This window comes from Sciurus vulgaris (assembly GCF_902686455.1).
Source record: "Sciurus vulgaris genome assembly, chromosome: 12".
Classification (NCBI taxonomy): Eukaryota; Metazoa; Chordata; class Mammalia; order Rodentia; family Sciuridae; genus Sciurus; species Sciurus vulgaris.
Window position 1 is genome coordinate 77436664 of NC_136473.1, and position 21430 is coordinate 77458093.

Below are 21430 nucleotides of genomic sequence, written 5' to 3' on the forward strand. Positions count from 1 at the left end.
CGGCCCATGCTTATAATTACACTACTACTCCAGAGGTTAAGGAAAGAGAAGCACAAATTCAAGGCCATCCTCAGCGAACTAGGGAGGCCCTGTCTCAAAATAAAGAAGACTGGAGCTGTAGTTCAGAGGTAAAGAGAAAGCCACTAGGTTAATCCCTAGTACGGAAAAAAAAACAAACAAACAAACAAAAAAAAACAAAAAAAAAAAAAAAAAAAATCAGGGAGGAGAATATCCTAGGTGAGGCCTCTAGTTTACAATACAGTATAAAAATCTTATTACATAAAAGACTTTTAAGAGAAGTATTCAAAAGGACTGCAAATTTAATTCATTTAATTATGCAGAATTGAACCAAACTGGAATGGGGGCTTGCAGATTTTCTATTCAACGCAGTACCTAACGCTAATGGGGTAAAAGGACGTGAACTTAAAGCTCCGTTGGTGCGGTAGGGCCGGGCCCCCACAGACCCCCAGGCGCGGAGCAATCTGGGCTACGGGACGAACGACCGAGAGTATTATTCCCGGGCCACTCCCAGGCCCTGCTTCAGTTCCTGGCCTCGCCACTAGGGGCGGCCGCAGCCTCGGCAGTGACAACGGCCGCAAAGCGGCGCGACCTGGGTTTCCAGCCGGGCCCTTTTCGCGGCCGGGCCCCCAGTATGGCTGCCCCCAGGGCCTCGGCCCGGGGAAGCTCTACGGTCTCACTTTCCTGACCCTCTCTGGTTACTCTTCTTCTTGTCTTCCCCCGGCTACCCCAGCAGACATGTTCGCCAAGGCCTTTCGGGTCAAGTCCAACACGGCCATCAAGGGGTCGGACAGGTGAGGGAGCAAAAGGGCTTTTGCCCACGAGGCCCGAGACGTCTCGGGCCCGGCCGGCTCTTAGCCCTTGCTGGGCCGGGTCAGACGACCTGGAGCAGGGGCAGAGGCCGAGGGGACAAAGGGAAAGGTTAGATACATTTTGAGGATGAGAATGAAAAGGGGCCTGATTTAGCTCTCAGGCTTTCTCTTGCCTATTTTGGTGAGATTAAAAGAAATATAACAGCGTTACTGACTGCAGACTGTAAGGTGTTACAGCGGGTGTAAAAAACGAAGGAATACAAAGTCCCTGCCCTTCACAGAGTTTAGAGCCCCTTGGGAAAGATGAGATGGGGGACTGATAACTGAAACTACAGGAGAAAAAGTGGGGTTTACATGTGCAGAAGAGACAGCTGGAGGGTGAGGTGGGCGGGGTAAGGCACATGTGGTGAGAATTATGCCTATTCAGACTATGTCGCAAGTAGTTATTGTATCAGGAATTTGGGAGCCAGTGTTCTGGTGTTTTATAGGTACATTCGTGGTGCCATGGTGTAGCTATTTAATCATAAGCTGACAGATTTACCAAACATGAAAAGAGACTGGGTCTGAGGGTCTACGCATGGAATCAGGAGGGCAGGGCTGGGTTTCCTATGTCAAATGACTTTGTTCACTGGGCCTCTGTTTTCTTACCTGTAAAATGGAAAGACATGTCCAGGAACATGTGAAAATAGATGAGACACTGAATGAGAAAGAGAATAGAATTTTGGAAGAGTGTATGAGAACAGGGCATCATAAACCAAGCAGTTTTTCATTGGCCTGTATGATTTTATAGTGAGTCCTTTGGAATTCTCTATATTTATTAAAGTCCATCAAAGTAGTATTTATGGTGCTGGTGTGCTTTCTGCAGGAGAAAACTTCGGACTGATGTGACATCTGCCTTCCCCACCCTTGGGACTGATCAGGTTTCTATGTTAATACCTGGAAAGGAAGAGCTCAACATTGTGAAGCTGTATGCTCACAAAGGGGATGCAGTGACTGTTTATATGACTGGTGGTAACCCCATCCTATTTGAACTGGAGAAAAATCTATATCCAACAGGTATGGCAACAGCATGGCCATTACAATGCCTTGCCTAACACCTGCTTCTCCGTCTCTTCCATTAACCTGCCTCCCATATGTCAAACAAGCACAAAATCTCTCAATACCATTTCTAAAGATGTTTGAAGACCTACCGTTCCTAGAATTGGGTCTTGTAAGATCATAAACTGCTATAAAAAGGAGTGGCAGGGATCAGCAGAGAACTAACACAGAAAATGGAGCGGTTATAAAGGGAAATTCTAAAGGAACAATGATGAGGAGTTTACAGTGGATTAACAAGAGCTAGAGCAGCATTCTTGCAAAGAGTAGAATTCCAGGGCATGTAAAAAATATTCTTTAAGCTATCTATAACAGGACTTTCTTTTCTTTTTACTTTTTCTTTTTTTCTTTTTTTTTTTTTTTTTTTTTTTTTTTTTTTTTTTTTTTTTTTTGTTACTGGGGATTGAACCCAGGGGCACTTTACCTCTGAACGACATCCCCAACCCTTTTAATTTTTTATTTTGAGACAGGGTGTTGCTAAGTTGTTCAGGGCTTCTTTAAGTTGCTGAGATTGGCATGACTTGCAGTCCTCCTGCCTCAGCCTCCCGTGTTGCTGGGATTGTAGGCATGTACCATCATGCTTAGCTATAACAAGACTTTCTTAAGATACTAAAGAGAAATACTGTGGTATGGAAGAAGCTAGATTAATTAAATTATATACCCAGCTATCTTAGTGATGTGCTTCAGTTGGGATGTCTTACAGGGATTCTTTGCTTTCTCTCTCTGTCATGAATATCATGGACTGACTCCCTTTTTCCATAGCTGCTGATATCTACTTTGTTGCTTGGGGATTTTATTCCAATAAGATTGGCTCAGCAGTGCAACGTAGTCTGCTTAGGCCACTCCTACCCCTACCCCTGCTTCTCTGCTAATCACTATGCAATGGAATAAAAGGAAAAATAATGAACATGTTTTTAGGTCACTTACTTCTTAGGTCATAATTGGAAACCTCAGTGGTTTTCTACTCCCACTTTAATTCACTGTGACCATTTTCTGCTGCTGCAGGCCAGAGGGAGCAATAGGTGCCTTCAGGTCTCAAGTGATACTCACTTCCTTAGGTCTCTGCTTTCCTCCAGAATGAAAGTTCTTTTGGACCCCCACAAACCTTTTTCTCTAGCTTTGAGTTGAGTTTCCTTCTGTATTCTAATTAATGTGACTGTCAGTTCCCTATCAGATTGACCTTTTGACAGTAAGTGTCTTTTGGGTCTTTTTTTGTACAGTGTACACACTGTGGTCCTATCCTGATCTTCTACCAACCTTTACAACATGGCCTCTGGTACTTGAAAAACTGGTTGGGGGAGCAGGTAAGATAATTTTCTTATATTTTGGCTATTGCCTGAAACTATTTAGTAAAGGTCAACTAACTTAATAAATTTACCCATTTCCTGTCTTCATATGGTTGAAAATAGAATTTTTCACCTGTGTACATGTTACACCCCTGAGTAGATTGGTTCCATGAATTCTCTGGGCCTAGCTAACTCTGTTGTAAGCCTTATATAAGTGATATTAAGGTACACCATGAACTGGAATATATGGCAGTTCATGGCGTACCTTAATGTGGGGGTTTGGCCATGCCCAGTGTGGATAAGGGAAGGGATAACTGTCGGAGGATGGCACTGGCTATAAATCAATTACTAATAAACATCAATTCAATAAATACAATAGCCAATACTTTTTTCAAATGGAAGGGGGTGTGGCGGATCAGGCCATATCAACAAGATGGAGGACCCCACATTCACCTTTATTTATAGTTGCATAGGTAAAGGGACCCAGACTGGGAGGGGCTTCTTCTGTGAGGAACAGGATGGGGTGGAGTTAGGGAAGCCATTTACTTAGGGAATTAGCACATCCTCAGACGGTGAGCCACTCTATACAGGGCCACTTATTCCTCGGATTCTGAAACACTCCCATGACTGTCAGTTCCTGGGAGTCAGATCTCTGTATCCCATGGTTCAGCCAAATCTGATTCCACTAGACATGGATGGCTCCCCACACCTTAATATCACTTATTTATTATTTATTTATTGACTATATTGGAATATCGTCAATAAACTGCATTTAGGGAACTAGCACAAGATAGGTCTAGGCATAGTATGCTCAACATACTATATTTGACAACTAGCCACCCCCTCCCCTGCAAGTGAGAACTGATACTCAAGTTGCCTTTTAAAATTTTTATTATGAATAATATAACTGATACTTAATAAGTGTTTCTTTGTCAATTGAATGTATAAATGATGAAGTAAAACATGGATTGAGATGGAGACAGAAACTAAGCCATGATGCTTTTGCTTGCTGCAGATTTGATGCTGCCGGGATTAGTGGTGCCCCCTGCTGGTCTGCCTCAGGTACAGAAGGGCGACCTCTGTGCCATTGCCTTGGTGGGGAACAGGTACAGTACCATGCAACTGTGTCTTTTGGAGGGAAACATGGGTTAAAGGGAAGTGGAGGGAAATGACAACTTCTAAATCATCCAGACAAAATATTAAAAGAGAAAACTGGTCCTTCTGCAAGAAGCAGATAGTGGGCCACTGGGACAATGGCAGTGAGTCTGGATTGACCATATATCTGGGCTTAGAGTATTTGCCACTGGTGTGATCGCTGCCTTTTTTTAAAAAAAAAACTTTTTTATTTGAAAAATAATTTTAGACTTGTAGAAAGCTGGCAAAGATAGTACAGTGTTCTGATACACTTTTCTTTTTTTGTGGTGCTGGGGATTGAACCCAGGGCCTTATGTATGCTAGGCAAGCACTCTACCAACTGAGCTATATCCCCAGCTCTGATACACTCTTTATCCAGCTTCCTCTGATGGCAACATCTTACATAACCATGGTGTACTTACAATAACTAAAGGATTCATATTGGAATAATACTGTTAACTAAACTAGAGACTTAATTCATATTTTCCCAGTTTTTCACTAATTTTTCCATTCTAGGATCCAGTCTAGGGTACCACATTGTATTTAGGTGCCATGTCTTCTAGCCTCTTTCAGTGTGCGACATTCCATTTTTGTGATCTTTCCTTGTCTTTCATTCCTTCACACTCCCCCCATAATTCACATCCTCCTCTTCATCTTTTAATCACTTTAATAGCTTTATTGAGATAGTGTATATACCATAAAATCTACCTGTTTTAATGTATAATGGAGTAATTTTTTAGTACATTTGTAAGATCCTTCAACCATCACCTTTCTGCTTCTTTGTAAAAAAAATTAAGAAGTAATTAAACAATTATGAAAAATTGAAAGCTCCCTCATCCCAAATCCTTTTCTCCTAGAAGTAACCATTATCATTTTGATGTGCTCCCCTACAATTCATATATACATCTGTGTATAAAAATATATGATTTTGGGCTGAGGGTGTAGCTCAATGGTAGAGCTTGCCTTGCATATATGAGGCCCTGGGTTTTGTTTTGTTTTGTTTTGTTTTGTTTTGTTTTGTGGTACCAAGAATTGAACCCAGGGATGCTTAATTACTGAGCTACATCCTCACTTCTCCAGCTCTTCTTATTTTTTATTTTGAGACAGGGTCCTGCTGAGTTGCTAAGGGCTTTGCTGAGTTGCTGAGGCTGGTCTCAAATTTGTGACCCTCCTGCCTCAGCCTCCTGAGCCACTGGGATTACAAGCATGTGCTACCACACCTGGCAGAGGTCTTGGGTTTAATCCTAGCACTGCAAATAAAAGAAAACATGATTTAGTATATATATATTAAGGAATACAAGTAAATAAAATAATACTGCTTATGTTTTGTTTTTCACTTAATATGGTGTGGACATTTTCCTTTCAGCACACACAGATCTGCCAAATCTTTTTACCTGCTATGTGGTGGACACTTCCTATGCTGGTGGACATTGAGGTCATCTCCAATTTACTTCTATTACAAACAATATCTTCTTGATGCCCCTAGGGACAATAGTGTCAACATTTTTCTAGAAGAGATACTAAAAAGTGGAACTGTTAAGCTAAAGATCTGTTTCCCTATAAAAACAGTATCAGTTCACTCCTACTGTTTTAGTCAACTTTTTCACTGCTGTGACTAAAAGATCTGATCAGAACAATTGTAGAAGAGAAAAAGTTTATTTGGGCACTCATGGTTTCAGAGGTCTCAGTCCATAGACTGCAGACTCTATTCCTCAAGGCCTCAGCACCGAAGGTGAGGCTGAATATCATGGTGGAAGAGTGTGGCAGAGGGAAGCAGCTCACATGATGATCAAGAAGCAGAGAGACTAGGCTCAGCTCACCAAATATATACCCCAAAGGCATGCCCCCCAGTGACCCACCTCTTCTAGCCACACCCCACCCACCTTCAGTTACTGCCTATCAAGGGATTAATTTACTGATTGTGTTAAAACTCTCACAACCCAGTCATTTCTCGTGTGAACCTTCTTGAATTGTCTCATGTGCTCTTTTCAGGAACATCTCACACCCAAACCATAACATCTACCTACAGACTGTGGGGTCTGTTTCTATACTCTCACCAGCACTGGAGGTGATGGGTCATTTTTATCTTGTCATCCTAATGAATGAAAAATGATCTCTCATTATTTTAATCATTGCTTGATTGTCTTTTTTGATACTGGGAATTGAACCCAGGGGCATTCTACCACTAAGCTTCATCTCCAATCCTTTTTTATTTTGAGCCAGTATCTCCCTAAGTTGCTGGGACTGGCCTCAAACTTGGGATCCTCCTGCCTCAGCCTCCCAAGTCATTGGAATTATAGGCGTGTGCCAACACACCCAGCTAATCATTAGTTCTTTGAAAGAGAAGGGGAGGTTGTAGACATGAGAGGAGTCAATATTTAAGATCTTTATTTTTGCTGGTCATTTCACTTGAACATTTTGAAACCAAGCACCTAGAAACCTTTTTCGTGTACCTGTAGCAGAAATATAGTTGAAAAGAATTGTGTGTCCTTAATTTCCTCCTGCAAGATTCTATCCAACTACATAAATGGATATTTGGCCTGCTCAGTTTAGCTTTTAGGGTATATATGGGGCTGGAGCTTGGGGATGGATCAGGGTGTTTGTGGGGGCACAAGGAGTTTGTTAAAAATAGTCACATTTTGCACTGGAGTCCTTGAGCCATTAACCTTGGTGGAGTAGAATAAAAAGACCCCTCTTCTAAGAACTGGGAAAGAAGCCAGATTCAAAGTTTCTGTGGCTGTCTGGATCTATAGGCACAATAAGTGAAGCCACCACATTCAGTAAAATAAGTTTTAAGTTCAGCTCTTGGGATCTCTGCCCTTGAATCCAGGCTCCCTTGCTGGGCTTCTGAGTCCCCACTGTTACCCAGCTGTTCACGCATGCTCACAGGCAATGTGAGATTGACACTTGGGTAATACCAGGCTGAAAGACACTTCTCGCTTGGGCTTTGGGAGTTTTTGTAGCTATTGGAAATGTGGTTTCGGGTGTCCTGGCAACACACCGTTCTTAGATGTTTAGGTACACAGGGCAATGCCTGTTGTAAAGAGCCAACTCAGGAGGAACTTCTCTCATCAGCTCCACTGTTGATCAGCTCTTTCCTGTGGCATCCCTCAGCCTTATTTCTGGCAGCCTTATTTTTAGGAAGTGTGTATAGCTGGTCTTTTAGCCAAGTGTTGTGGCCTGTTGGTATAGATTTCTTCTTCAGAGAACCTCCTTATAAGATAATGGCTATGACTTATCTAAGGTAGAGGAGATCATTTATATTTTTTAAATTAAAGGAGGGGAATTCCCATTACTCTCCTAAGTCATGCCCGGGTTTAATTAACAATAGGTATATAACAAAGCCAGTGATCATTTCAGGAGACAAGTGTTTAGAAGGACAATGTTTGGTCAAGAATATTTGAAAGTAATACTTGTAAGTAATTTGAAGAAAATTGAGACTGGACTCAGTGACTGAAAGTTTTGTGATACAATGGCTGCTTTAGACAGATGGGAGGAAAGACGGTCTGAACTTGTGCCCTCCTGGTAGACTTTCCCTGACCCTTGTCTCTGGCCTTCTTCTTCCTAGAGCCCCTGTAGCAATTGGAGTAGCTGCAATGTCCACTGATGAGATGCTGACTTCAGGCCTGAAGGGAAAGGGCTTCTCAGTGCTCCACACTTACCAGGACCACTTGTGGTGGGTACAGCATCTTTTCGCTTATAGGAAGCTAGGATAGGTGGAGACGGGACCTATATTGAGAAGTAGCAGAGTATTGTTCCTAACCAGGTTCTTAGGCAAGTTGCTGACCCCAAATTATCTTTTCCTTGCCATATGTGGGGGAAAGAAGATTTTAAGGGGTTGGCTACTCTGTCCTTCAGTAGGAGGCTATTCCTTTTTTTTTTTTTTTTTTTTTTTTTTTTAAGCTCTGGCTTAAACTGCAATGACATCTTAGACAGCATCTGACTTTGTGATGAGTACTTTTGAATCCAAGTAAAAGCAGGGTAGACTCTCAGACCCCAAGATGATGACTGATTACTCTTATGTTCAAATCTCACTCTAAGATCTCTTCCTCTCATTACGGAAGTAAAATATTCTAACAGTTGCTTTCCAGAGCCATATACCAGTTCATTTCCTGTTTTTGTTTTTGTTTTTGTTTTTTTCTTAAATAATGAAAACAGTAAATAGTGTTTTTCTCAAAAGTAGTGTTTATACCTGTCTTTAAGCCAAGTGTTGTGGCCTGTTGGTGTAGATTTCTTTTCTAGCCAGTCTTAGTTATTCACTTTATAAGTGTTAGCTCAGCCCTATTTTGCTGGAGGTTGCAACCTCATTAGCCACTCTTTTTTTTTTTATTAAAAAAAATTTTTGTAAACATGTATTTTAGGGCAGATGATCGACATTCTCCAGAACCTTTTTTCATTGTTGTTTGTATTGTTTTGGGGGACTTTTTGTGTACTGGGGATTGGACCCAGGGGTACTTTCTACCACTGAGCTACATCTCTATTCTTTTTTTGTTTTTTGTTTTTTCTATTCCTTTTTTGTTGTTTATTTTGAGAAAGGGTCCTGCTGAGTTTCTTAGAGCCTCACTCAGTTGCTGAGGCTGGCCTTGAACTGCAATCCTCCTGCCTCAGCCTCCCAGGTCACTGGGATTATAAGCTTGCACCACCACATCCAGCAAGTACTTCATTTTCTAACTTGGAAGGCTGAGACAGGAGGATTGTGAGTTCAAAGCCAGCCTCAGCAAAGCAAGGCACTAAGCAACTTCGTGAGACCCCATCTCTAAATAAAATACAAAATAGGGATGGGGATGTGGCTTAGTGGTCAATCCCCATCCCCTTGAGTTCAATCCCCAGTACCAAAAAAAAAAAAAAAAAAAAAAAAAAAAAAAAAAAAAAAAAAAAAAAAATGCTAATAAGCTTTGCTATAACTATCAGTTAAAACTCGGTTTGATTGACATAATCTTGGCCAGGATAAAGCCTTTTACCTCCCTGCACACTGTGCTATGTGACATCACTTTTTTTCTTGTCTTCCTGAGATTTAGGAATAAACCATAGTAATCTTGACAGCAAGTTAGTTGCATTTAATTTAACACAGAAGCCCGATTCTGTATCCCTTGAGCAGTCTGGGCATTTGTACTTTGTTACATAGACTGAACCCTGGGTTTGCATTTCACCAAACTGGTACCACAGATATATTTGCAACCTTAATCCTGTTACTTAATTCAAAATGGTTTATTGTTTTTTGCTCATATAAAAGAAGTACTTTTATGTGTTTATCTTAAACAGCCTTTTCTCTGTCTCAGGAGTCTATTAATAATATGGTTAGTCCCTTGGACTAAAGAGGCAAGAATTATTCTCATTTCAGAGATGTGGAAACCAAGACCTGGAACTTTTCTGGGTCCATAATTGAATGGAAGGAGTTGAGATAAGAGCCCAGGCCCTCTGCTCTCTCCTGGGTGCTCCCGCTGTTGGCCTTTGCTAGCCTGAGCTCCTGGCTAACTCCTCCTTGACCAGGGCAGGGAGTGTTGTGGCTGCTGCTTGCTGTTGCTGACATAAGATTTTTCTAGGCGATCTGGAAACAAGTCCTCTCCACCTTCAATTGCTCCACTGGTATTGGATCCTGCAGATCTCAATGAGGAGAAGGTAGACCCTACCCTGCAGGGAGATCTGAGAGGCCTGACTCTGGAGGGGAAGGAGGAGGAGAATGGGGAGGTTCATCAGGCATGTGAGGAGAAGTCCCTCTCAGAAGCCCCAGAAGACACCAGCACTGGGGTCCTGAGCCAAGACTCCACAGACAGCAGACCCCTTCAAGGTGTGACTCTGGGAGTAGAAGGCCCATCCCCTCCTCTGCTGAGTGCAGTAGCACTGACATTCTGGGGAAGGATAGCAGAGTTATTTTTGGTGAAGGTGGTGCAGTAACTTTGTGACTTGTTGCCTGGGAGCCCTTTCCACAGAAGTCATGTCTCCCCGGGTGCAGTCTGCCCTAGCACTTGGACTGTTTTCAGCTAGAGAGCCCCCTATGGTTTCTTCTGGCTCTGATTTCTCTGGGTGAATGCCCCTGACTTGGTGGAACTTTGTGGCTTAACTCCTTCTCTGGGGTCAGCCTTCTTTACAGGTTCAGTGCTTGAGAGTCTGAGAGCTTTGGTACCTGGGTGTGGGTCCTACTCAGAGCCAAGGGTTGGGGTGGGGATGGAGCTGGGTCTGGGAGGTTTCTTGCACATAACAGACATTCTATAAAGGATGTGCTTCTTGTCTTTTCCTTGCAGAGCAAATGGATGAACTGTTACAGCAGTGCTTTTTGCATGCTTTGAAATGCAGAGTCAAGAAGACTGACCTCCCGTTACTCACCAGCACTTTCCTTGGCAACCACATGTTCTCCTGCTGGTATGAAAGGCACTGGTGTGGGCTGGAGTCTCTCATTCCTTGGCAGTAGGGTAGAGCAGGGCAGGACTAATGGGGGACTGGTAGAATGACATCCTGGAGTAGAGTGAAATGGAAGGTGGATCTGGTATGCAAATTTGGTTCTGGGTTTTAAAAACTTAAATTTTAGCCAGTGTAGGATTTTGAGGAAATGGAAGGTTGATATTCCCAAGTTTCTCTGCATGCTGCCACTGCTGTGGTGCTTCTGGGCTGTTTCTCATGAATTAGGCAACACATTCCTGCACAGGAAGAGTTTCTAGGCAGCCTCTTTGTCAGGAGGCTTCTGGAATGTTCCACTCCCTCATACTTCTGAAAGTAAGTGGACCAGATTAGATTGTATCAAGGGGAAGAATAGGTGTGAGGACCCCACTTCACCCATAACATAAGCCACCAGGAAAGGCAGTATTATACATGAGCAGAAGCTTGATTTTAAAAGACAGCCCTGTGGACACTTCTGCTAGCTATCTCCTCAGGATGTTTGATCAAGGCAGATTTCAATTGGTTATTGGGTTTCTCTGAGCCCTAATTTCCAATACTCATTGAATTACTATAAAGATTACACAACGGGATGTATAATAGGCACTCATTAAATACTGTTATTTCAGGAGATTTGCTTATTCATTTTGGTCCTAAGATTGAACTTTCTGAGCACCCCATTCTGTTTTTTCCAGAACTGGTAATTAAACCAAAGGCTTGTTCATGCTAGACAAATGCTCAACCAGTGAACCATATACCCAGCCCTTTTTATTTTATTTTGAGATAAGGTTTCAGCAAATTGTCCAGGATGGCCTTGAACTTGTAATCCTCCTGCCTTGACCTCTCAAGATCCTAGGATTACAGACATTTGCCAGTGTACCAGCTCTTGCTGTGTTTTTAAAAAGTGGTTTTTATAATCTGGTCTCTTTCCCATGTACATGTGGGCTGCTCTAAGACTTCCTATGCAAGTGTGGCATCTGGAGTATGTGATGGGATCCTTGATAATTTGTCCTGACCTTGCTGGGTTATAAGTAACAGAGAAAGGGGTCCCAAGTGTCCTTTAAGAGAGATGTTAAACTGTAGAATCTTCTAGAAGAGCTCCCTGAGAATCCTGCTACTGTCGAATATGGCATTTTGGGAAAAGATGTTAAGTTCACAGGGGAGGGGAAGGTTACAGCTCTCATTAGGACCCTTTACCCCCAAACAAATTACTCTACAACAGGGGTCAGCAGTTTTTTCTGTAAAAGATCAAAATTTTAGGTCAGTCAAAATTTTAGGTCAGGGAGTCAAAATTTTAGCTCAACTTTGCTGTTTACACTGATATGACCGTAGACAATGGGTAAGTGATGGCTGTAACTGGATTGGGTTCCAGGGTACAACCCTGTTCAACCTTGTTGAACCCTGTTAGAGGTCTGGCTGCCCACAGTGTGCCCTTGCTGTTGGAAAGGTCCACCCTGAAGTGGAACATTTGAGACCATAGAAGGTTTGAGAGGAATCTAAAGCTACATCCAATGCAATAGCCACTAGCCACATGTGGCCAATTAAGTTTAAATTAATTAAAAGACAAGAAAATTTAGAGTTCAGGTCCTTGATCACAGTAGGCACATTTCAAGTGCTTAACAGCCACATAGATAGCTAGTGGCTACCACTTTGGACAACACAGAAACACTGCATCTTCATGGAAAGTGCTGTTGGGCAGCACAGATTCAGTGTCCCATTATCTGCATTCCTCTCCAATGCTGCCATCAGTGGCTTCTCTCTGAGTGTTGGGGAAGAAGGCTGAGGGAAAGGCCTTTTTCTCCTTGTCAGGAAGGTCCCACATTACTCCTCTGTTGGCTTAACTTGCCTTTTCCATCTGCCATCAGCCCTGAAGGTCGACAGCTGGACATAAAGAAGTCAAGCTATAAAAAGGTAAGCAGGTGCCTTCTCTGCATACCTACATAGAGTTGTGGAGGGGCATATGATGAATACTGGGGCTCAGGCTAGAATTAAGTTTTTTTGTTTCCAGGTATAAGGGAGAATAAAGAAACTCCCTGGGCTGAGGCCATTGGGTGGCACCCTCTCCCCTTTTGGCCCCTATATATCTAATTAGAGTCATGACAGAATACCCCTATCAGTCTCTTGCAATTTCTTGTTCTGATCTGCATGTCAAGGGCCTCCCTATGCGTAGTCTGATGACGGCAAGGACTGTCTTGTAGCTTCCAGTTCCTGCCTAGTTCTGTCAGGCTCATCTAGGTGCTCGGTATGTGTGTGGAGTCGGTGAAGTCCCCTACCACTGGCCCTGTCTCCCCTAGCTCTCTAAGTTCCTGCAGCACATGCAGCAGGAGCAGATTATACAGGTGAAGGAGCTGAGCAAAGGGGTGGAGAGCGTTGTGGCTGTGGACTGGAAGCACCCAAGGTGAGTGCAGGGGGCCTGGCCACTGTAGTACAGCAGGCCCTGGGGCACCTGGGCCATGGACTGGGGATTGCCAAGACACTAGTATAAAATGTGTTTTTTCTTTCCTTCTGCTGGGTTTTAGGATCACATCTTTCATCATACCCGAGCCCTCCCCGACCTCCCAGACTGTCCAGGAGGGTAGCAGGGAACAGCCCTATCACCCTCCAGATATAAAACCCCTCTACTGTGTCCCAGCCAGCATGACCCTGCTCTTCCAGGAGTCTGGCCACAAGTGAGTTTTTTGAGAGCAGCCCTCTCTGCCTGTGTGGTGTTCTGGCCTACACTTCCTCTCTCTCAACCTGAGTAGTGTTCTGTGACTGGCAAAACCTGCTCTGCCACTGTCTCCTATTCTCCCAAATCCAGCTTCAAGCCTCCTTCCACAGGGATGTTTCTTTGCACTAAAATGAATGAGAGAATAGGTCTCTCCATTTTTTTCTGTAGTTTTCCTTCACTTAGTTCTGCTTATCTTGGTCAGGAAAAGGGAAGAAAATAGAGGTGAAAAACCAATCAAGGAAAGTGCCCTGCTGAGCACAGAGTGAGTCTGGGTATTTGCAGCGTCTCCTGGCACAGCTCAAGCTAACCCTGGTCACTTCTCCTCTTCTAGGAAGGGGAGCATGCTCGAGGGCAGTGAGGTCCGAACGGTCATCATTGACTACGCCAAGAAAAATGAGCTGGTAGATACACACAACAAAAAGTGAGTGGAGGGGGAAAACGATGCCTTTCTTGTTACGTCTTCATCTTCAGCAGGCGGAAGCACACTTGGGGAGTGTGTCTGGACTGGGGCATAGAAAATCTCAGCTGCTTAGAAACAAGGGAGACCATTGTTTCCAAACCACAGGCTGTGGGCATCTAGATTTGTTAGCGAGGGTGTTCAGATCCAGGAGAACTGTCAACATTGACTACAGACTAAGTAAATAGTACCTCCTCATGTGCGTCCACCTCTGATCTTCAAGTGCAGAGGGCTGTTGTGAAGAATAGAATTCACTTTAAAAAACTGTTAACCTAAGTTAAGTGTATGTACAAATATGTAACAGCAAATCTCACTATTATGCATGGTTATGCACCAATAATAATTAAAAAACAAAAAGAATCTTGTAAAGGATCAGTCAGTCTGTAGCCATAGAATTTTTGAAATAGAAGACAAAAGAAGCCACAATTTAAACAAATTTTATCTGAAATCATTGTAGTTTTTTGGTATTTTTAAAAATACATATTATTTTCATAAGTGGACCCAGGAAGTACACTAACCAGTTGAACCATTAATTTATTTTTATTTAAAAAGGCACTATCATGCTTAGAAAGTTGAGACTCTCCAGCCTAATTTAATGCCCTCTTTTTAAACATATTTGTTTACTTATATTTATTTATTTATTTATTATGGTACTGGGGTGGAACCCAGGGCCTTGCTCATGCTAGGCAGGTGCTCTACCACTGAGCTATAAACCCCCAGTCCTAAATTATTATTTTAATTGTGCAAATTTATGGAGTAGTGTGTGATAGTTCAGTACACATATACAACGTGTAATGATTGAACCAGGGTAGTTAATATTTACTTCCCTCCTTCCTGTCTTCCTTCCTTGCTAGTCTACTGTGAAATTAAACCTAGAAAGTTGTGGTCCATGGTTAGTTAGTAGAGAACTAAACCCGGAATCCTGGTCTTTGGATTTATCCTATTCCACATTCCCTTCCCCACCTGCTTCTCTTCCTAGGGAAGTGGACTTGCATTTGCATTGATAGGGTGTTCTGCCTGATAAACTCTTTCCACAACTCAGTCTGATCTGGAATGACTGTAAAGGACACACAAGAGAAATTTTGAGTCAGCTCTTAGATCAGAAGTTTTAGATCTCTTTATTGTTTCTTTTTTCCCTACAGTCTGGTGAAATTGGATCCCATCCTATGTGACTGCATCTTAGAGAAAAATGAACAGCACACAGTCATGAAGCTTCCATGGGACAGCCTTTTAACCAGGTAACAGATTGTCAATCTCTCTCCAACTTTTCTGTCCCCTCCACTTAATATCTAGCATGTTAAATTTCAGTGTCATCATTCTCTAAGTCTATGACTTCTTTCTGTAATTTAATCCATGTCAGTCTACATATACACAGGCTTGAATAATTCTAATGTGGAGGTGCTTTGGGACAATTGGAGCCAACAGGACATAGGAAAACTTAAGAGGAAGAAAGAAAAGGAACATTAATTAAAGATAAGAATTTCAACAAGAGAAGCAAAAGACTAGAGGGAAGTGTCCTAAAGTCTTCAAGGAAAGATTCTTAATACTTCTTCTCCACAAAACCATAACTAAAAATAATTTATATCAGGAGTCAGTAAACTATAGCTTGTAGGCCAAATCTGGTCTGCTACCTGTTTCAGTAAATAAAGTTTTATTGGAACACAGCTATACCCATTTATGTGTTGTCTGCAGAATGCTTTGCTATGACAGAGTTGAGTAGTTGGTATAGATCAGATGACCTATAAAACCTAAAACATTTGCTGTATGGCCCTTTATAGGTCAATTCTGATGTATATGCTATCAGGAGAAAATTTGATTAGGTAAATAGTACAAATTCCTTGTGATAAAGGTGTTCCATTAAAAATGCATTATTAAACCATGTTAAAAATATGAAGCAGTACTCAGAGGCAAAGCTGGGGTAGGTATGTTCTTAGGACAGGTAGTAACCTCCAAACTCAACAGATTCTCAGAAGGCCAGGCCAGTGGACAATTTGCAGGAGCTCTTAGTCATTGATGTTCCCTTCTCTTCACCAAAGTGGGTCTCAACTTTGCACATTGGGGGAACTTTAACAGAAAAATATGCCTGGTTAGAAATACTGACTAGATTGATGCAGCTCCCTAGGTGATTTGAATGATTCTGACATACAGCCAAGTTGCAAGCCACTACTCTACAAGAGCTGTTTACACCCACACGCCTGCTGGTGGTGCAGAATGAGGAGATGGTTTCTGTTGGCTTTATCAGTTTATTACTCATAACTCTCATTTCAGATGTATGGAAAAATTACAGCCTGCCTATCAAGTGACCTTTCCTGGACAAGAGCCCATTGTGAAGAAAGGGAAGATCTGTCCAATTGACATCACCCTTGCACAGAGGGCTTCTAATAAGAAGGTAATTTTTAAAAAGACATAAAGTTTAAGGAGGATGTTTTACTGTCCCTGCTAAGTTCTAATCTCTCTAGTGTAATTAGAGGTTTTCAGATTGACTTCAAACACCACAAAGTTTATGAAACACCAAGGCTTGTGTGCCTGGGCCCACGCTGTATAATAGGTTGAGCTGACCCCCACGTCCTCATTGCCCTCTAGGATTTTGTGCTGGGAAACTTGCTTAGAACCGGTTTCCAGAAGAAAACAAGATTTTATTTTAATTTTTTTTTCTTGGTATTACATTATAGGCTTTGACCTCTTAATATGTTCTATTATTTCTTGGGCCTTGGTCAATGAAAATAACTTGTAAAAATTGCTGAAGGAACTGAATATATTTAGCTTGACAACACAAAGTTGTAGGGAACAAATTATATCTGTCCTCAAATATGTAAAAAGCTGTCCTTTGCATAAGTGATGTTCTTATTCTATATGTCTTGGGTTCAAAAGAGAACTTTCCAGAAGCATATGGTTATGAGAACGTGCTTTGGAATTACACCTGAGTACAAATACAACTTTTACCTCACTGTTTGACACTATTTAACCTTGAGTAAGTTACTTAATCTCCTTTTGCCTGAGTTTTCTTGTGTAAAAAATGGGGATATTACCTTGTGTAATACCTACATTGTGAGGATTCAGTGGAGGAATATACATGAGTGAAGCCCTTAAGTACTTGGCAAATAAGCAGTCAGTAAATGGGAACCAGTCATGATAGTTTTAATAATAATTAGCAAGTCACTTTTTATTATTTGTGTGCCATACATTATACTAAGCAATTTATGTTGTGTGTGCATGTACTAGTTTAAACACTAATTTTCTATTAAAATCCCAATTAGAACTGTCCAAAATTGAAATTGGTGCTTCATGAAATAGTTATTTTATGGAGGTCTAAGTAAAGATTAGGTGACTACTTGTTGGGAGAAGGTATAGTTGGGGCTTATGCATCAGGGAGGGGGTCAGCTTTGTGATGTGTATTTTATTTATTTATTTACCACTGAGGGTGATTTACCACTGAGCTATACCCAGCCCTTTTTATTTTATTTTATTTTGAGATAGGGTCTCACTAAATTGCTGAGGCTGGCCTCAAACTTGTAGTCCTCCTGCCTCAGTCTCCAGAGTCACTGAGCTCATAGGCATGCACCACCACACCTGGCCAGAATTGTGATTTTTTTTTTTTTTTTTTAAGGGATAGCTGGGCATGATGGCACATGCCTCTAATTCCAGAGACTTGGCAGGCTGAGGCAGGCGGATTGCAAGTTTGAGGCCAACCTTGGCAACTTAGTGAGACCCTCAGCAATTTAGCAAGAACTGTCTCAAAGTAAAAAATAAAAAAAGACTGGGGATGTAACTTAGTAAAGTGATATCAAATAAAAAATTACAACTTCAAAAAAGGATTAATGTATTTCTTTATTATCTCAAAGTTACATTCTTCTTTGTGAAGTTGATAAAAATAGAAAAGTGCTAACAAGAAGAATTATTGTTAATTTATTTATAGATGTGACGATTGTTCCTTTTTTATGTTACCTTTTATTTGGCAGTGCTAGGGATTGAATTCAGGGCTTCACACATGCCAGGCAAGTGCTCTGTACCACTGAGCCACATCCCTAGTCCCTCATTTTTATGTTAAAAAGATACCTTATCTTTTGGAAGTTAATACTGAAATATTTATAGATGAAATGATCTGAAGTCTGGATTTACCTTAAAGTACTAGGGGAGTTGGGAATGAATGGGGATGGGAGTGAATCAAGGTTGGCCAGGAGCTGCTAATTGTTGAAACTGATGATGGGGACATATGAGGTTCATTATTCTGTTCTACTTTCATTTATGTTTTAAATTTTCCATGGTAAGGAACTGTACATCATATATGTGGATAGAGAGTATCTATCTTACTAAATATATAACACAATAATTGGATGGAGCCAGGCACAGTGGTGCACATCTGTAATCCCAGGGCTCAGGAAGCTGAGGCAGGAAGATTATAGTTGAAAACCAGCCTCAGCAACTTAGCAAGACCTTGTTTCTAAAAACTGGGGATGGGGCTCACTGGTTAAGCACCCCTGGGTTCAACCCCCAGTACCAAAATAAATAAATAAATAATAGTAATAATAATAATTGGATGGAGAAGAATCATTTTAGAAGCACAAGATAAGAAAAGTACTGTGGTGATAGGTATGCTGAACCCTCAGAGACTATCCAGGGTGAGGAGGCTGTTGAGGTTCTGAAAAGCCCTCTGGAGAGGAGGATGTGCAGTCAGTATCCACCATCAGTCTACTGTCCTCACTGTTCCCCCAGGTGACTGTGGTCCGGAACTTGGAACCCTATGGTCTGGACCCATACTCAGTGGCTGCCATCCTCCAGCAACGATGCCAGGCCAGCACCACCGTCACTCCTGCCCCTGGGGCCAAGGACAGCCTGCAGGTGCAGATTCAGGGAAACCAGGTGCACCACCTCGGCTGGCTGCTGCTTGGTGAGCATCCCATCCAAAGAGCACTGGGCTAGTTTGGCAAAGATCTTCCTGCCAACTCACCTGGGTGTAGTTATCTGATATATATATATATATATATATACACACATACACCCAGAGGTCCCTGACTGAACAATTGTGCAGCTTCACAGTGTGCCAAAGTGATACATATTCAGTAGAAACCATGCTTCAGGATTGAATTTTGAGCTCTTCCTGGCCTAGCCATATGCCCTCCATACTCTCTAGAGAGGCTGAGCAACAGCTCCTAGTCAGCCTTGTGATCATGGAGGCAAACAGCAGATACTCCAGTGGACTGTGCTGCTGAGTTGTGGTGTTTGGTGGGTTAGGTGTGTTACATGCATTTTTGATTTACCATATTTTCCATTCACAATGTTTTTCTGGGGGGACATAATCCCATCATAAATTGGGACACATACTTACACACACATACATATGTCCATTTAGCAGCTGACAAGGGGTGGAACCAATGTTTGAACCAGATCTTTGGCCCCTTCCCAATTCAATACTTTCTCCACCATATACACTATTAGTTTTCTTCCTGAGCCTCCCTTTTCTATAAAACATTTACTGAGCACTTTGCTGGACTTCTGGCAGGCAGCTCCTTAATCATAGTGCTCTCGCAGGACGGTTATTTGTATTGCAAATGAGGAAACTGAGGTCTGGAGAGGTCTACTACCTTGCCGTGAGTCCATCCAACTCTTAAGTGCTGCAGCTGGGCTCAGAACGGTTCACTCTCCAGAGCCCAGGTTCTTTCTACTCACTGGGTCACCCAGCCTCTTTCTTGCTTTCCTCAGTTCAAACCATTCTCCACAGCTACGCCTGAGTTGGCTTTCTAAAACAAATACGATCACATCACTCCCCTCTAAAAAAACTCTGTGTGCCTCTTCTGGGCCTATTTCAGAATAAACTCCTGAACTTGTTACATAAGACTGTCCTTGCCAGACCCCATTTTCTCCCAGGCTTTCCGTGGCTCCCACACTCTGTCCCAGCTTCAGTCCTGCCAGTCTCCTGTTCCCCAAATATAGCAAGCACATCACACTTTTTCTGTATTCACCTGGACTGTCCTCTTGTCACATGCCCTCCCACAGCTGGAATCTACCTGCTCTCACTGGCCCACCTCAGGGGCCTGTCCTTTTCCTTAAATGAGCATTTTTAAAATGGTTAATGTAGCACTTCCCGGTTGTATTTATATTTCTGGTTAGTGTCTGCAGCTTGGCTAATTTTTTCTAATGTCCGAGCTCTCTGTTAGACTGAGCTCCTTGAGGCGGAGACCTTTTATTTTTCATGCTTGTCACATCCTCAGGGTTTAGAACATAGTAAATACTCAATAGGCAAATTTATTTTATGATCTTAGGCAGTACCTATCAATTGACTTCCAAGTTTGAGCCCTTCATGTGAAGAGACTCATGTGAGGTGTAGAGTAGAAACACAGAGGAAAACAGATTGGGCACACAACTGAACACAGTCACATACATTCTCTTCCATGAGAAAATTAGAAGTGCTATTTTCTAGTAAACCTGGAAGGCAGATGACCGTGTGAAAATTATTGAAGAATGAACTTAGGCCTTGAGGTGTGGGGTAAATGGTCCATCTTAAAACATATCCCCAGGAAGATGAGCTTCAGCTGAGTGTAGAAGAGCTTATCAGGTGTTGGGAATTGTTGGAGCACAGTCTTGACAGCAAAAATGAGCACACTGGGGCAAAGAGGGCTGGGAGATTGGTGTGGCCCATGGGTCAGGCCAAGGAGTGACATTGGGAGACAAAGGAGAAATCGTGGTAGGTCTGGTGGGGAGCAGGAGAGGGAGTTCATGCTCCACTGAGCAGTTTCTGCTTTTTGGATTGTAGAAGAATATCATCTCCCTCGAAAACACATCCAAGGCCTAGAAAAGGCCCCCAAACCTGGCAAGAAGAAGTGACACACTATTGTATCATGCAGTGGATCCAGTGGAAATCCAAGCTCTGAGCTGGTAATTTATATGAGCATTTTCAGATTTTGCAAATAAAAAATATAATTCTTTATCAAAAATTTAAATTCTAATTTAAGTCTGATTCCCCTCTTATTTTCTCCACTTAGTGAAAAGTGTACTAACTTTTAAAGTCAGAAGCACTTGAGATCAACAGAAGATGCTTCTGTGTGGTGCTTTTTCCATTCAGGTAGTTTTGATGTTCAGTTCTCCCCTGCTTTCAAGTTAGGACAGCCCATTCAGAGTGCAGGCAAGTGAGGCCTTCCTGTTTCTAAAGCCCCTGTCCCAAATAGTCCATAACCTCTTGTTCATTTGTTCCTACTACCTGGTTAACCTCCTAACCCCCACACAGTCCCTTCACATCTGTAAAAGTAATTCATACAGAAAATAGAACCTGTCTTTGGTCATCCATAAGGCAACAGAAGAAATAATTGACTCTCAATTTAGAATAGAAAGACATAACTTGAGTTTCCCTATGATTGTGATTTCCCCCCAACTTTTGCACACTACCACTAAAAGTTTATGATGTAACTCCGAGATGAGAGCTTTGCTACATTGAAGAGTCTTAGTCTTCCCTACCCTCTTAGCCTAGGGTTCATAGAAGGGATCTTCAGAAGGTCCATGAACTCCCTGAAATGCTGCACAGGATTGACATTTTCCTAAGAGAGGATCATGC

General features: G+C 42.2%; 1 protein-coding gene across 1 annotated transcript; it reads left to right on the forward strand.

Annotated features, from left to right (window-relative positions):
• The first annotated feature begins 611 nt into the window (after nucleotides 1-611).
• Nucleotides 612-20828, forward strand: EIF2D (eukaryotic translation initiation factor 2D). Its single transcript, XM_079107325.1, has 15 exons — nucleotides 612-812; nucleotides 1696-1886; nucleotides 3146-3229; nucleotides 4227-4317; nucleotides 7914-8021; nucleotides 9889-10133; nucleotides 10588-10705; nucleotides 12583-12628; nucleotides 13012-13115; nucleotides 13237-13386; nucleotides 13759-13848; nucleotides 15027-15122; nucleotides 16153-16273; nucleotides 18598-18772; nucleotides 20636-20828. The coding sequence occupies exons 1-15, from the start codon at nucleotides 757-759 to the stop codon at nucleotides 20704-20706; spliced, it is 1746 nt and encodes a 581-aa protein (XP_078963451.1). The 5' UTR covers nucleotides 612-756; the 3' UTR covers nucleotides 20707-20828.
• The last annotated feature ends 602 nt before the right edge of the window (nucleotides 20829-21430 follow it).